At 35.5% G+C, this 17182-nt stretch overlaps 1 protein-coding gene across 1 annotated transcript; it reads left to right on the top strand.

Annotated features, from left to right (window-relative positions):
* Nucleotides 1–4453: 4453 nt before the first annotated feature.
* On the top strand, nt 4454–16873 carry LOC103518390 (histidine-rich glycoprotein). Its single transcript, XM_008483453.2, has 4 exons — nt 4454–4499; nt 9074–9153; nt 9757–9946; nt 16798–16873. Exons 1-3 carry the CDS (start codon nt 4476–4478, stop codon nt 9944–9946), a joined length of 294 nt encoding a protein of 97 aa, XP_008481675.1. The 5' UTR covers nt 4454–4475; the 3' UTR covers nt 16798–16873.
* The last annotated feature ends 309 nt before the right edge of the window (nt 16874–17182 follow it).

Here is a 17182-nt window from a genome sequence, read left to right as displayed (position 1 = left end):
GAGGAAACTCAAGTTACCATTAATCATACCAGTCATTCCATATTATCTTCACATATCATCCTGTCATCAATAGATCAATACCTTCATGATCAGATCATCCATTTCTCCAACTGCGATTGAGCCATGTTTCAAAAACTTTGCCGCAACTTCAACTTCTTCAAATACTCGTCCTTCAGACAATCAGGCTCGTCAATTCATTTTGTTCCTAAGCTAAAAGAAAACACAATTCCATAAACAAAGTCACATTTATTTGAATCATTCATTAGAACACAATTGAAACTAAGGCTAAATTCACAATTGGGTTCGTCTAAAAAAAAAAAAAAAATACTAGGTATATCTACAAAACCAGAGCATCCTTCAATTTCATCATAAATGTATTGCCATTTCAAGCAACTAGCTAAAAGGGAACTGAACGATTGCTAAAGACAATCAAAATTGAGAAAGTAAGGTTATTGATTAAAATTTATTATTTGATCAAGATATTTGATGTTGATTGATGATTTGAAATTGAGTCACTTGATTGATCCAATTCTTGAGTGATTTTTTTCTCTCTGCAAAAATAATACTGCATAATACAAGACAAAAGCAAATAATCAATTAGGTACCTACATATATTATTATAAAAACCCTTGTTTACTTTCTATTACCTTTTTTTGTTCGGATTTTTGAGATAGTACTTTGGCTGGCCTCACGTCTTCAGTATTATAAAATATCTATTTATTATGGGTTATGGGTATTATAAAGTGATTCTCATGTTGGTCAATCTGATTTCTAGGTTGTGTTGAATCTTCATTCATTAATATGCATTAGGTTTGTGAGTTAGATTATTTTCGTCTACTAACTTCTAACATACAGGGTGTCTGGATGAAACTACAAAATATGAAATAGAAGAGGATCGATAGAGGGAACTCTAACTACTGAGGACTTATTGTCCCCAAATCGAAGAGAGAAAAAGGACAGGATAGAGAAACGTCAGCCTTATCCGGATAAATTTCGCTCCGGTGGTAATCGAACCCGCTAACTAACGCTTGGAAGACAGGAGCGCTACCTTTTAAAAGCTAACTAGACTGGCGTGTAGCATTTTTTTTTTTTTTTTTTTAATTAATTTATTCTTTTTCGCAATAAACTAGCTCTGTTGGCCATCGCAAGTTTATCTACTTTTAGATATGTTCCCATGCTTAGCTCTTAATGAGTAGATAGTAGATATATGTACATAGTTACTTTAACTAGCCACGGGGATCTACAATCTTCTCACAACTATGTTTTTCCAGCCTTTGAATTTCTAAATTTTGTAGCAAGGGTCATTCCCAAGAGCTTTTTGGGTTTTGTAGGCTTATAGGCACAATGTCCAATATTTTGGACACTGGGTCTTTATGACTACAAGGTACACATTTACGATGGGCTTTTAGAACTTGGTGTTAGGAAAAGGATAAAAAAAGTAAATCTAAATAATATCTAAATCAGGTCTAGATTGGACATATCAGTAGATAATATTATAGTGGACATACATATTAGTAGATTATATTATGGACATAGGACACACATAGGTACCTATATGTTCGTAGATGAGTAGACGTCTGGTCTAATGAGACATTGATTAGTGGAATGAATTCAGAGTAAATGTACCTGCACGTTAAAGTGGAAGATGACACTAGATGAGGGTAACCACTAAGTGAGTTGGCTAGACATTCTCTACCACCTAGCTCGTGGATTTTTATTGTGTCCTGTAGTCTGTGGTCAAATTTCTTAAACAGATGCGGATCAAACTTTCTTGTATTTTTATAGAAACAGATGCGGATCTTGTATTTATATAGAGAGGGAGAGAGAGAGAGAGAGAGAGAAGTTTAGGTAGTTCTAAGGGTGTCATACATAAAAAGCCCTCTCTGACACTTTCGTGTAATGGTAAACAGCCCTAAAAGTTGGGTTATGCACTTATGCCTCGCCTTTTGTTTGGGATCACAGTTGTTTGGAATTATTGAAATCGGTCCTTCCTTTCAATATTTTCTTCAGCTTTGGGAATCGAACCCGAAATGACAAGGAAGCTCGTATGCTCATAGCTAGTTAGTTAGTAAGTACTAAGTAGGTACTTCTTTGGAACTTTAAGTCAGGTATATATTTCTTCTGGTGCTTAAGTTCCTACTACTTCTGGTATATACTTAATAAACTTGATTCTTCAGCTTCCCAATTCTCATCACGGAACATTTACACCAGCATTATCTTGTCCACACGTATCTTCTATCCTACTAAACTACATAATATGCACTTATTAGTAAATAAGGTGGGTGGCGGGAATTAAATATTTTCCTCTGTTCCAGTGAACTGTACTTCAGAGAGCTGCAATAATGAATCCTGCAGTTCAGCGAACGCCAGTTCAGTGCAGTGTCCAACACTCACCTGTACTCCCCCATGTCAGAATGGCGGGACATGTGCTTCCAATAATGTGTGCTTGTGCAATCATATCACCACGGGGGATCGGTGTGAAACCAAGTAAGGCCCTCTCCAAAATGTAGACTAGAATATATTTTGTGTATCCTGTCCAAATAGGACTATTATAAGAACGAGATCCATTCACTCATTCACATTTCATAGTTCACACACTGATCGTTCTATCTCGAGAACCACAACACCTAGAAAGCTTAAATTTGGTAGGAATATTCCTTTTATGGTCTGGGTGTGCAATAAGAAAGGATTTTGCGAAAATCTAAACCGATCTTGAGATATGATCAATTTTTGATCGCTAAAATCTCCATAAGAAATACACAGAGTGCAGAGACTGCGGGAGAGAAAACTTTTCCTCGCTCGCCTAATATTTGAGTTTCGTTTATGTTTTTAGTTTGATAAATACAAGTTCGGCCATGCCTTTTCCACAAGTTTGGCCATGCCTCGGGATGAACTAGCGGGATTCCGGAGCGAAGCGACGGAATTCAGCTAGTTGGATATAAATGCCGGGTATACCTACTGGGATGATACTTGCACACTGAAGGTATACCTACGAGGGTGATCTCTTTGCAGCCCTAAAGGTTGGGTTAAGCTTATACGAATCTACGAGGGTGATACTTGAAAGGGCCGGAAGCCTCCGGGTTCAATTTCCACCTAAATCAAAATTTTCCTAATTTTTTCACCTCATTCATAAAAATCAAATCTGATAAACAAAGGCAAATGACAACTTTCAAAAATCAGGTACAGATAAATAGGTATACCGTACCTATTTGTACAGATCCAGATATGTATGTAGGTACAATACCTTTCTGAACAATTTTACAACTCCCTATCATAGAAATATACCTAGGTACAACTTGCATTGACTATTTTATAGGATAGGCTCTATTGTGGAATATACATATCTGTTAATCATGTGTAGTACTTAATTAACCATATTATTGTTAATTAGATAGTTACATTACTATTATCATCACAGTTATAACAGTTACTGATGTATATTCGCACATTAATAATTCACTTGCCTATACCTACATCGGAGACTTGAATATTGATTTATTATTTTCATTTATTTATTATATACTAGTATTATTATTATTTTCCTTCGAAATGCTGTTTTTTTCGACATTATGGCCAAACCTGCAAGGCAAATGAAGAATTGGCAAACAAAAAAGTTGACTTTTTTTAGACTTATTTAGATAATATAAAATCTAGTTCTTTCAATGGTAAATTTATAGACCAATATTTACAGGGTTCTAAGGGTAGACAGAGTACTGAGTACAACTTGGGTCTTAGAGGATTTGAGCATTGAACAAAGGTAAAAAAAAGCGCTAGATCGCTCGTTCTATTCCTGCCCGGGGCGGATTTTATACTAAACAGATAAGGTTCGTTCTCGGAACGGCTGGCTTTCTCCTATCCTGTCTTCCTTCTCTCTTCGCTTTCGGAACGATAAGACCTTAGCAGTTACAGTTCCCTCTATCAGACCTTTTCAAAGAAAGAAAGAAATAAATAAATAACTAAACAAACAAATAAAAATAAAATAAATAAAAACAGTGTCTCTAAAAACATCCCTGCTACTTGTCATACCGTATGACAGCGCCACGATCCTATGTACAAAACTTTATATTTATTCTATTAAACATACTTACAATACATAGTATTACATATTCTAAGTATACAGAAATAAATAAAATGCCTATGTATGTATAACGTGTACTAAATACATATGTTTTAGATCTAGAACTTTACATGGAGGCATGCAATCCTCGTTTCTCGTTGTTATTATTATTATTATTATTTCTCAAGTTTTTACGTAAAGGAGGCGTTTACAAGCGTGACATGTACGTAAAGTACGCGTATGGAAAAAAAGGTCGATCAGAAAAAAAAAGGTTGCAAAAAAGGCAGATCAACTATGATCAGGTTTGACATTTAAATGGGGCAATAAATCTAGGATAAATGGAGTTCTAGGCAAAGCCATTGATATCCGCCTATATGGGTGGCTTTAACCGCAATCTAGTGCTTCAATTTTTTTCAAAATGGTCTCAGTTTCTCAAGTCTGTGTAAGTGATTTTCCTTTAATTTTTCTTTTAATATTTTATTAAATTTTCTATTTTTTCATGGTTTCTCTCGAAAATTTCTGGTGGTTATTCTTTCTCTGATTTAAATAATTTCGATTAAATTCAATCAATTTCGATCTGTTGGATAGAAAAAACATTTCAGTGCTAATTAATTTTGCGAGTTTCTTGAATATCAATTTCGATCTGTTGGATAGAAAAAACATTTCAGTGCTAATTAATTTTGCGAGTTTCTTGAATGACATCTGCCTGAACTGTTTTAACAGAGGAAAATTTCCAGTTCAAGTTTTCGATCTTTTGGATATTTATTACCAAGTTTCATTGGTCTTTTGTTTATTTACCTTATTTTTTGTGCTTAATCTAAAATTCTCTCGATCTCTTAACTATCCTTTTATAACCCTTTATCAACTTTTCCTTCTTCCAATAAGTCTGTGATTTTTATAAAAATAATTTTTCATCTACCTAATTCAAAACGGTTTTTAAAAATTGGTGTTCTTGCAATTAACAGAGGAAAATTTCCAGTTCAAGTTTTCGATCTTTTGGATATTTATTACCAAGTTTCATTGGTCTCTTGTTTATTTACCTTATTTTTTGTGCTTAATCTAAAATTCTCTCGATCTCTTAATTATCCTTTTATAACCCTATATCAACTTTTCCTACTTCCAATAAGTCTGTGAGTTTTATAAAAATAATTTTTCATCTACCTAATTCAAAACGGTTTTTAAAAATTGGTGTTTTTGCAATAGACTACAGTGCCTTGGAAAATTTGGAGCTAAGTGATTTGGTGATAGGAAATTTCAAATTTCTTTCCATAGATAGAATAAATTGAAGATTTGGTACACCATATTATCCCAGAATCATCCAAAATATTGAAAATTCCAAAGTATCTTTTCCAAATAGTCTAATTGATCCTTTAAATTCAATATGTTTTACTCAAAGTTTTACGCCAGTAAGCAGGTGTGGTAGAAAATGCCCCCGGCATTTGCCTCACCATTTGCCTTTCTTCTGCTTATTCTAGACAGAACAGTCCAACAGTCCCAGTAGCTCAGACACAAAAACATGGACTCGTAATCCGAGGACTTACGTTCGAGTCCCAGTAACGTCATAAAAATTAGTAATTTGAAGGTGGCATTTTGTAAAAGCTTTACCTTGCCCTAAACAAACAGTTGCCTTTATTCTTAAATACATATCAGACACCCTGTCTGAATCGATTGTAAATTAAAATCTAGATCTGTAAACAAACCAATGTTCAATATGCTAACGAGGTGTACCTAAATAAATTAGATTTTGAATTGAAAATACCATGATCGAACTATTTGGCAAGAAATAATGGTAGACGCCATTTAAATACTCTCATTCTCATTACTATTGTTATGAATACGAAATGATCTGCAATTCTTCGCTGTAAACAAATCTAATTACTCTATACTCGTTATTGTACTCATTACTCGATAGATATAATGTACATTACTCGGTAGATATATACTCTCATTCTCATTACTATTGTTATGAATACGAAATGACCTGCAATTCTTCGCTGTAAACAAATCTAATTACTCTATACTCGATAGATATATTGTACTCATTACTCGATAGATATATACTCTTTTTATTTGTTATATTGGGTGTCAAACAATAGGTACATAGGTACTGATTTTCTCTAATCACGATCGAATAAACTACGGGCTAAAAAATTCCCGGAGGGACGGACCCAGCTTGTTATTTGTTATATTGGTTGTCATACTCTCATTCTCATTACTATTGTTATGAATACGAAATGACCTGCAATTCTTCGCTGTAAACAAATCTAATTACTCTATACTCGATATTGTACTCATTACTCGATAGATATATTGTATACTCTTTTTATTTGTTATATTGGTTGTCAAACAATAAAAGATATTAATTTCATTACCGTGTTCCTCAGCGGGATTCAAAAGTTTGCAACTATTGATCACATGTTTAAGAATAGGTTAGAGATAGCCACGGTAGGATAAATAGGTGGAACATACATAGAAGAAGTGTTGGTCATGGTCAATTGCCAAGACCTGTCTTCAAAGAGCTAACTTGGTCCGAAAGAAATATGTGGTTCAAAATATGTAATTTCTCATTAGGTTGATATTTCTGATTTTCAATGTCAACAAAAAAGTTTACCTTTGTCCAAAATCTCAATAGAAATAATGATCCAAATGTTCCCACTCTAAAACAAATCAGTCCAGAAAGTTGAAGTTATGTCATGGTTACAAATTGTAAATTGTAAATACAAGAAAGAAACACAATACAGGAACCAAATACAAAAATTGGAAAGTTCAAAAATCATAGGAACCAATTTAATAAAGAAAAAAATATACCTCTAGGCCACAAGAACATGTGCGCAGTGCGGTCACTAGATATGATTTAGAGATGCCAGAGAAATAATCAAGTTAACTGACAAGTCTCCCAACAAGTTAATAGGATCATAAAAAACTAAGTACAAAAAAAGAAACTAAGTACAGGGGTTATCTGATAACAGAGGGGTTATGATCTGATGTTATCTGATAAGAAAGGGGGTAGACCTACATGTACTCCTACTCATTCTAATTCAAGACGTTACAAACGGTCAAGTTTTTGCCAAAATTGTGTGAACAGTCTCAAGGTCGATGACGCCTCTTCATGTTGGTCAAATCAATCGCATTGCGAAGTGGTAACTATAGCTTTGAAGTAGTGAAGAACTCTTCGTTATTTCGAAAGGTTGGAGGAATCTGGCCTAGAATCATCTATCATCGGATTTGGTCATTTGACCGGATTGCTCAATCACGTATATCATCTCGTTTCAAAACTTTCAAAAGATCACGCAATCCTACATAAATTCTGTCCTTAAAACAAGGTAGAAGAAAGGGGTTATCTGATAACAGAGGGGTTATGATCTGATGTTATCTGATAAGAAAGGGGGTAGACCTACATGTACTCCGTTAGGTATGTAGGTACGTTCCTACAAGTTACATAATGTTAAATCTTTCATTTAGTAAAGTGTGTAAAAATTTCAAAAGTGGTACGACATCCTTTACAAGTACATCCTTAAATACATCCTGTCAATCTTTCATTTAGTAAAGTGTGTAAAAATTTCAAAAGTGGTACGACATCCTTTACAAGTACATCCTTAAATACATCCTGTCATATTACCCATCTTAGAAATTGTTCACTATGTCATAACATCCTATTTGGATCATCTTAAATGATTTTGTTGCAACACTTTTCTCGCTATTCTTACCTAGGTGCGGAATCTAATATACCAATTATCTGTCTGATTGGAATGATTAGATTAGGTTTGTCTGTGTAAGTGACTCCTAGTTCTTACCTATCTAGTTACCAGTATTCATTCAATGTTCATGTCGCATGTAAATGAGATTGGTAATTTATCAGCAAACCCATCAAGGTGCAATTTTTTATTACTATTGGCATCAATTTATCTTGTCTACTATATTCACCATTATGGTGTACGTGCGAATGTCTTTATGTTCTATTCTTGGCAATATTCTTGTTCCATTGAGGTGAATACTTTGTCGCATTTGTGTGACATTGTTTTTTATTGTTGCATCAAACTCATCACCATTTTTATCACCCTTATTCTTCAAGTCTTGTGTCAAGTCTTCATTTGTCCTTATTATTATTCCCTTCAACTTGAGATGGTTCAGTCTTTCAGCATTGATATGTCATTCTTCAATATTATGATGTTCATTTCTTCAGCACTACTCGTATAGTCTGTCATTCAAGCAATGACTAGTTACCAGTTATGTTCTGATTGATATGTCATTCATGTCTTTCAATAGGTATCTACCTATCATGATTTTATTTTCTTCAAAATTACAATTGTATCAGAACTTCAGATTCTTCAGAACTTTATCTTCCTGAATACTTTGTCGCATTTGTGTGACATTGTTTTTTATTGTTGCATCAAACTCATCACCATTTTTATCACCCTTATTCTTCAAGTCTTCATTTGTCCTTATTGTTATTTCCTTCAACTTGAGATGGTTCAGTCTTTCAGCATTGATATGCCATTCAATATTATGATGTTCATTTCTTCAGCACTACTCGTATAGTTTGTCATTCAAGCAATGACTAGTTACCAGTTATGTTCTGATTGATATGTCATTCATGTCTTTCAATAGATACCTACCTGACTATCATGATTTTATTTTCTTCAAAATTACAATTCCATAGTATCAGAACTTCAGATTCTTCAGAACTTTATCTTCTCTTCAACTTGAGATGGTTCAGTCTTTCAGCATTGATATGTCATTCTTCAATATTATGATGTTCATTTCTTCAGCACTACTCGTATAGTTTGTCATTCAAGCAATGACTAGTTACCTACCAGTTATGTTCTGATTGATATGTCATTCATGTCTTTCAATAGGTACCTACCTAACTATCACGATTTTATTTTCTTCAAAATTACAATTCCATAGTATCAGAACTTCAGATTCTTCAGAACTTTATCTTCTCTCATTAATTAGTAGGAATTACCCTCTCATGAAACATTTGTCTGAGCATATCCTGGTGTTTTCTGCTTTCAGTTCGCCTTCGTTGTGGCCGCCGTCGCCCTCGTAAACAGCAGCCCAGTTCCAGAACCAAGCTTCTTCAAGGGACCAAGCCAGTAAGTTCACAGCTGTTAGGTTTGACGGTCAAACTGTGACCTATAGTTACTACTAGTTCAGTGAACTACCTATGTATTTGTTTGTGTTGTGACCAAATTATTTGTGTTGAACATTTTTGACAAATTCTATCAAAATCGGACCAAACATTCAGGATTTATGGTACAAGAAACAAAGATTTATACAAACATAGATAACAAGCAAATTAAATTCAATTTGGTCGAGACTTAGAACCGACTTTGTCACAATTAAAACACATAATCTCTGATTTCTCTGATCTTCCGCAATCCTTTGACCAATGTCAAAATGAAAACACATCTTCGCATCGCTTGATTTCGAATGACTCTAATCTTCCTCGTCATTTTTCGTCATGATAAAAAGTTAAAAAAAAAAAAAAAGTTTTTTAAAAAAAAAAAAAAAAAAAAATAGATAACAAGCAAATTAAATTCAATTTGGTCGAGACTTGGAACCGATTTTGTCACAATTAAAACACATAATCGCCGGTTTCTCTGATCTTACACAATCCTTTGACCAATATCAAAATGAAAACACATCATCGCATTGCTTGTTTTCGACTAACTCTAATCTCATCATTTTTCTTTCAGTGTTCACCACGTGATCCACGTTCCATCCTACCACCACACCGTCTACAAGGAGCACAAGGTCCACGTCCCGGTGTACATCAAGGAGAAGGTCTACGTCCACCATCATGACTACGAAGACCACCACAGCTACGGACATCACTACGAGCCATCCTACTCCTCCCACGGCAGCGGCTGGGAATGGGACAAATAGGTGAGTGTTCGCACACGTTTTCGTCAGTAATCTTCTTTATACTCATCCAACTCTGAAGTGTATATCTGGTGTTCTTCTTTTCAAGATGAATCTTCACAGAGTCACGTTAGAATCTATCAGTACCTTCATCTTTCACTTTGCCATTTCCCTAATTTCATTTCCGAATCTTTTTCATAAGCATTTTTTTTTTTTTTTTAATTAATTTATTCTTTTTCGCAACAAACTAGCTCTGTTGGCCATCGCAAGTTTATCTACTTTTAGATATGTTCCCATGCTTAGCTCTTAATGAGTAGATACTAGATATACATAGTTACTTTAATAACTAGATATACATAGTTACTTTAATAACTAGATATACAATACATAGTTACTTTAACTAGCCACGGGCCCATGGGGATCCAAAAACCGTCTCACAACTATGTTTTTCCAACCTTTGACTTTCGAATTCTTACCTACATAATGAAATAATTATGTTCTAAATAGATACCTTATCTGTTCATTTTCTTGCTACCTTGTTATTTACTTGGCGGTAATTTGTAATTGCATAGGTGCGGAATCTAATATACCAATTATCTGTCTGATTGGAATGATTAGATTAGGTTTGTCTGTGTAAGTGACTCCTAGTTCTTACCTACCTAGTTACCAGTACCAGAGCTTTTTGGGTTTTGTAGGCTTATAGGCACAATGTCCAATATTTTGGACACTGGGTCTTTATGACTACAAGGTACACATTTACGACGGGCTTTTAGAACTTGGTGTTTGGAAAGGATAAAAAAGTAAATGTAAATAATATCTAAATCAGGTCTAGATTTTTTTTTTAGGGGGTTTGACAGAGGGAACTGCAACTGCTATGGTCTTATCGTCCCGAAATCACAGAGAGAAGGAAGACAGGATAGGAGAAAGCCAGCCGTTCCGAGAACGAACATTATCCGATCAGGATAAAATCCGCCCCGGGCGGGAATCGAATCCGCGGCCTAGCGCTTACAAGGCTGGCTGGTCTAGATTAGTTCTAGCTAAGATAAGGGCAAATAGGAATTTACCTATTTAAGTTTGAGACTCGAGGAAGAGCAAGTAAGGAAAGGTTAGCTAAGTTGATCCACTGAACCACAGTCCACACATCAATGAACTTATGAACCTCTTCTGTGCCTCTGGAATAAATTCATGTTATACATAATTTATAATATTGTATTAATGCGTACTGAAATACTTTCCTTTCTATAGGAGAAGGAAAGAAAAAAGACCAACAATCTTGGCAAAATATCATCATCCCTACTTTCCTATACATTTTTATGGTTACTATATGTAGGTAGGTAGCTATGAAGAGTGACTAGCTGCTAGCTGTAAAAGAGGTTGGAAAAGACATTAATGGATTCAGTAGAACCCCGCTATCCAGAACTCCGCTAGGAGAAGCATACAAGTATTTGAGAGATGTTAGGGACACATAATAAGAACCTATAAAAAGAATTGATTGTCCTGTAGAACCAAACATGCAATGCGGAAAAGGACCCAGCAAAAGAGGTCCAGGACGATGACGACGAAGAAGAAGAAAAAATTCTCAAATTATTTTGAGGATAAAATTCCATACCTCGGCTGGGATTGAACCCACGCCCTCCTGTTTACCAGGCGAGCGCCTTGACCAACAATCTTAGCAAAATATCATCATCCCTACTTTCCTATACATTTTTATGGTTACTATATGTAGGTAGGTATAGCTATGAAGAGTGACTAGCTGCTGGCTGTAGAAGAGGTTGGAAAAGACATTAATGGATTCAGTAGAACCCCGCTATCCAGAACTCCGCTGGGAGAAGCATACAAGTAATTCAATGAGAGATGTTAGGGACACATAATAAGAACCAATAAAAAGAATGGATCAATGGATTGTCCTCTACAACCAAACATGCAATGCGGAAAAGGTAGGTACCCAGCAAAAGAGGTCCAGGACGACGACGAAGAAGAAGAAGAAGGAGAGAGAGAAAAATAGAAAGAACAAGAAATTAGCAAGAATAAGAAGAATTTTGTGACTCTATATAGTATATTCCTCCTACCATAGAGTCAAAGTCCAAACCTGAGACACTAGTTTGCAAAAGTAATCAATATAATCATAAACAAAATCAAAATAAATTTGATAGGTACAAGTACAATAATTTCTAATATCCGTAGCGCATAGTCAGATATGCATCCAAAGAAGAAAGATATGCACGAAAAAAAGATATGCATTCATTTTGTTCCTAAGCTAAAAGAAAACACAATTCCATAAACAAAGTCACATTTATTTGAATCATTCATTAGAACACAATTGAAACTTACATATCTACGAAGGCTTACAGTTATACATCACTGGAAACTTAGGTATCCCATTTCACCAAATTTCACTCCATTAAGTTTTGAATCTAGTCAATTTTAAAGCTCTCAAATAATTGGATCATTATTCGAGGGTTTTCCCGCTCAAAACCTCAAAATTATTGAAACTTCCCTCTTGATTTTCGCTCACAATCTCTGATTTACAGAATTTTAAAGCTCTCAAATAATTGGATCATTATTCGAGGGTTTTCCCGCTCAAAACCTCAAAATTATTGAAACTTCCCTCTTGATTTTTGCTCACAATCTCTGATTTACACAGATTTTGCTTACCATATTTTTACTTTTTCTCATTTAGATCTCTTATATCTTGTATTCTATGTCTGCCATGCATAGGAAAACTTTGTGGATGAATTTCTACAACAGTTTTCCGTTCACTCTTGTTCTCTTTTTTACAAAGACTTTATTGTTACCATGTTTTGTTTTTTTTTTAGTTATGTACATAGTTTTTTATATGTAACTAAGAATGCCTCTGTTATATTTTCTCGTGCTGTCTCTTTCTCTTTTGTACATAAATACAAACTTCTTCTCTTGTTCCTTTTTCTAAAAAACCGCTTTGTTATGCTTATTTTCAAATTCTTTTTTACAGTGAAATGTCATCTACGATGTCATTAACCAAATTAATTTATCATTCTGATGATAAGAGATAACTTATGGAATATGGAAACTTAAAAGAAAGTTCAATAATCTCAAAATTCATCCTTAACGTCTTTTATATGTAACTAAGAATGCCTCTGTTATATTTTCTCGTGCTGTCTCTTTCTCTTTTGTACATAAATACAAACTTCTTCTCTTGTTTCTTTTTCTAAAAAACCGCTTTGTTATCCTTATTTTCAATGTCTTTTTTACAGTGAAATGTCATCTACGATGTCATTAACTAAATTAATTTATCATTCTGATGATAAGAGATAACTTATGGAATATGGAAACTTAAAGTTCAATAATCTCAAAATTCATCCTTAACGTTTTTCAAAAATTAAAAGGAAAAGGTCCGCAGTGTCCGAATTTACGAGTTTACATACATCGATAGAATATCTAATATAGTATGGTGAACTAAATGAAAGTTATCCTAAACACATTGGGCGAAATAGTTTAAATTAAAAAAAAAGAAAAAAAAAAATACATTCAAGTATTACAAATCTACCAACAATACCATTATCTAACATGAGTAAATACAATGCCCTCTGGTACAAATGGGACAATGATATCAGTTCACAATTAACTCCAGATATGTACATAGTGTACTACTGTTACAGTAACATATTTATAACATGAGTAAATACAATGCCCTCTGGTACAAATGGGACAATGATATCAGTTCACAATTAACTCCAGATATGTACATAGTGTACTACTGGTACAGTAACATATTTATAACCAGAAGCTCAACTTTATCTAGAATATTCTGCTCGGTTATCAGCCCTCCGTCTAATTCTTTCCGAACTTGTTCTTGTGTGTTCCTCTTTGCAATGTTCTGATTAGAGTACATCGTACTCATTCTAATTCGAGACGTTACAAACGGTCAAGTTTTTGCCAAAATTGTGTGAACAGTCTCAAGGTCGAGGACGCCTCTTCATGTTGGTCAAATCAATCGCATTGCGAAATCGTAAGCTTTGAAGTAGTGAAGAACTCTTCGTTATTTCGAAAGGTTGGAGGAATCTGGCCTAGAATCATCTATTATCGGATTTGGTCATTTGACCGGATTGTTCGATCACGTATATCATCTCGTTTCAAAACTTTCAAAAGATCACGCAATCCTCCATAGCCATTATCTAACATGAGTAAATACAATGCCCTCTGGTACAAATGGGACAATGATATCAGTTCACAATTAACTCCAGATATGTACATAGAGTACTACTGGTACAGTAACATATTTATAACCAGAAGCTCAACTTTATCTAGAATATTCTGCTCAGTTATCAGCCCTCCGTCTAATTCTTTCCGAACTTGTTCTTGTGTGTTCCTCTTTGCAATGTTCTGATTAGAGTACATCGTACTCATTCCAATTCGAGACGTTACAAACGGTCAAGTTTTTGCCAAAATTGTGTGAACAGTCTCAAGGTCGATGACGCCTCTTCATGTAGGTCAAATCAATCGCATTGCAAAATGGGAACTATAGCTTTGAAGTAGTGAAGAACTCTTCGTTATTTCGAAAGGTTGGAGGCATCTGGCCTAGAATCATCTATCATCGGATTTGGTCATTTGACCGGATTGCTCGATCACGTATATCATCTCGTTTCAAAACTTTCAAAGCATCACGCAATCGTCCATAAATTCTGTCCTTAAAACAAAGTACATAATTTATTCTCTCCTTTTAATAATCTGCTTTTCTTTCCCGTCACTCCTATCAGGCGCTTTAACCCTCTTATGTCGTTCGCGCTGAACTTTCTTGTACTTAGATCTTAATAAATTGAATAATTAATCTGCTTTTTTTCGAATTGGGTGCTGTAACACTTTTAGGAAGGTCGTTCGTTCTGCTTTTCTTTCCCGTCACTCCTATCAGGCGCTTTAACCCTCTTATGTCGTTCGCGCTGAACTTTCTTGTACTTAGATCTTAATAAGTTGAATAATTAATCTGCTTTTTCCGAATTAGGTGCTTTAACACTTTTAGGAAGGTCGTTTGCGTGTACATAATTTATTCTCTCCTTTTAATAATCTGCTTTTCTTTCCCGTCACTCCTATCAGGCGCTTTAACCCTCTTATGTCGTTCGCGCCGGAATTATTGTGCTCTGGTCAGATTCTAAGCCCCAAAAATACTTTGATCTATAATTCCAAGAAGGGTCACTCCGACTACTCGTATTTTATTCCGAAAATAAAAACACTACTATAACTCATTCCAAGAAGACACCACAATAACTCATTCCAAGCTTACTCCTGCTGTCACAGATACACCAATCGTGACCGAATTCTCGTATGATGCCCGCCCGGTCCAGAAGGTCCTATTCCCGACGTCCCAATGTTGATGATCCTAGGGTACGACATGGACTCTCTATGATCATACTCCCCCGCGTACCCATAGTCCGCTCCGGGCGCTGTACTGTGGTGCTCGTGGGAGTCATACTCATGGGGCGAGTGGTACTCTCCCTTCGCCGCCTTGTAAAGCCCTACAGGGGAAATGATCGGCCCGTGGTGGTGATGTATCACCGGCGCTGCAGCCCCGTGATGCATGGATGGCGCAACCTCGATGCGCTGACGGAACACGGACGGGCCAGGATAGTGGGAGTGGTAGTGCTGAGGGGCGTGGCTTGGGGGCGGGAGGCGAGGGTCGACCAGGACCACGAGGGGCTGATGGTGATGGTGGTGATGCACCTGACGGGACTTGCGGGGCACGTAGATGAGGACCCTGAAACAGAAGATGGGAGGTTTGGCTGGTGACAGGGTCCTGGCAAAGGGTTAGGGACAGGGCGAACGGGGAAGTGGGATGAAATTCTGCAAAAGCTGATGCCTTTTTTCAGCTGTTTCGTGTAGAGCTTTACCACAATGGACCGAATAATATGTACATTCTCGTCTGAAATGTAGGCCAATACGTTAGTAGATGGGTCGAGAATTCAAGAATTCCATGTCTTGGAATTGGAAAACATCTGCTATTTTTTATGCACTAAAGTGAACAAATGGACTGCAATGACCTCTTAACACTCTGAGCAGACCTGTCACCTATTTCGTAACATGTAACATAATACTGTAGATGGCATGGCCAAAAGTAGATGGAGTAGACACTGTAGAGTGTATAGACCCTATGTTTCTACTTCTACAATCATGGTCTAGCTCTAGAATCTTCTAATGAATTCAGAATTTCAGATGATTGCATTCTTGAATCTTGATAAGATTATGTTTACATTAAAACGAACAGGTTTGTGATATTTGTGTTATTTTCAGCAGTTGCCAATAGCAGCGGTTCTCAAAACTTTCCGGTTGGATGGAAGAGCTCATGGAAGAGCTCAGTATGTGAAAATCTTACTATGTATTAAAGCCCTTTTCGCAGAAAAAAAAAATCTTTTGAAAGTTTCGTCCCCGCTACACACAAGTTTTCGTCAGCAATCTTCTTTATACTCATCCAACTCTGAAGTGTATAACTGGTGTTCTTCTTTTCAAGATGAATCTTCACAGAGTCACGTCAGAATCTATCAGTACCTTCTTCTTTCACTTTGCCATTTCCCTAATTTCATTTGAGGTCGGCATCAGGCAACGTTTTCGGCAGTAGCGCCTGGATTAAAATGAGTTTCAGTGCATTTTGTTTATCTGGCACAAATAAAATTGAGTGGGCTCCATATATGACATATGTAGAACATGTCCTATGCTATATTTTTAGAAGCTAATAAATTTGGGACATGGGCCTAGATAGAAGACGTTCATAAAAACTAGGGAATCTTGAATGGCCTGAATGTCAATAAAACTAGATAATCTTGTAATCTTGAGTGACTTTAATGTCAACGGAACTAGTCAGATTCTTATCTATTATCTAATCCTTTCATTTCGTCTGTTTGTTCCAGATTATTTGACCTGAACAAACTATACAACCAAAATCAAAACTCCTATTAGTGATGTTACCAGTTACCCAAATAAACTGACATGTGAGTTTTTTATAGAGAGAGAGAGAGAGAGAGAGAGAGAAGGTGCTGTGACGAATTTAAATTTCATATAAAGCTTTTTTTTAAGTTTTGTCATCATCAAGGAAAGTGATTTCACAGTTATAGCATCTATTTGGCAGAAAATTCAGACAATAATTTAACACAAATTATGAAATTAAATTAGTCTCATTTCATTTAGTTGGTCATTCAATTGGTCGAGCATCCCACACATAATTAAATAGGTAACCAGTTCTTGTAACCTAGTACATATTATAAGTTTAATAGCTATAACAATTATGAGATTTAT

This window comes from Diaphorina citri, unplaced genomic scaffold (genome assembly GCF_000475195.1).
Source record: "Diaphorina citri unplaced genomic scaffold, Diaci psyllid genome assembly version 1.1 scaffold2178, whole genome shotgun sequence".
NCBI classification, from domain to species: Eukaryota; Metazoa; Arthropoda; class Insecta; order Hemiptera; family Psyllidae; genus Diaphorina; species Diaphorina citri.
This window is presented reverse-complemented; position numbering and strand designations above follow the sequence as displayed.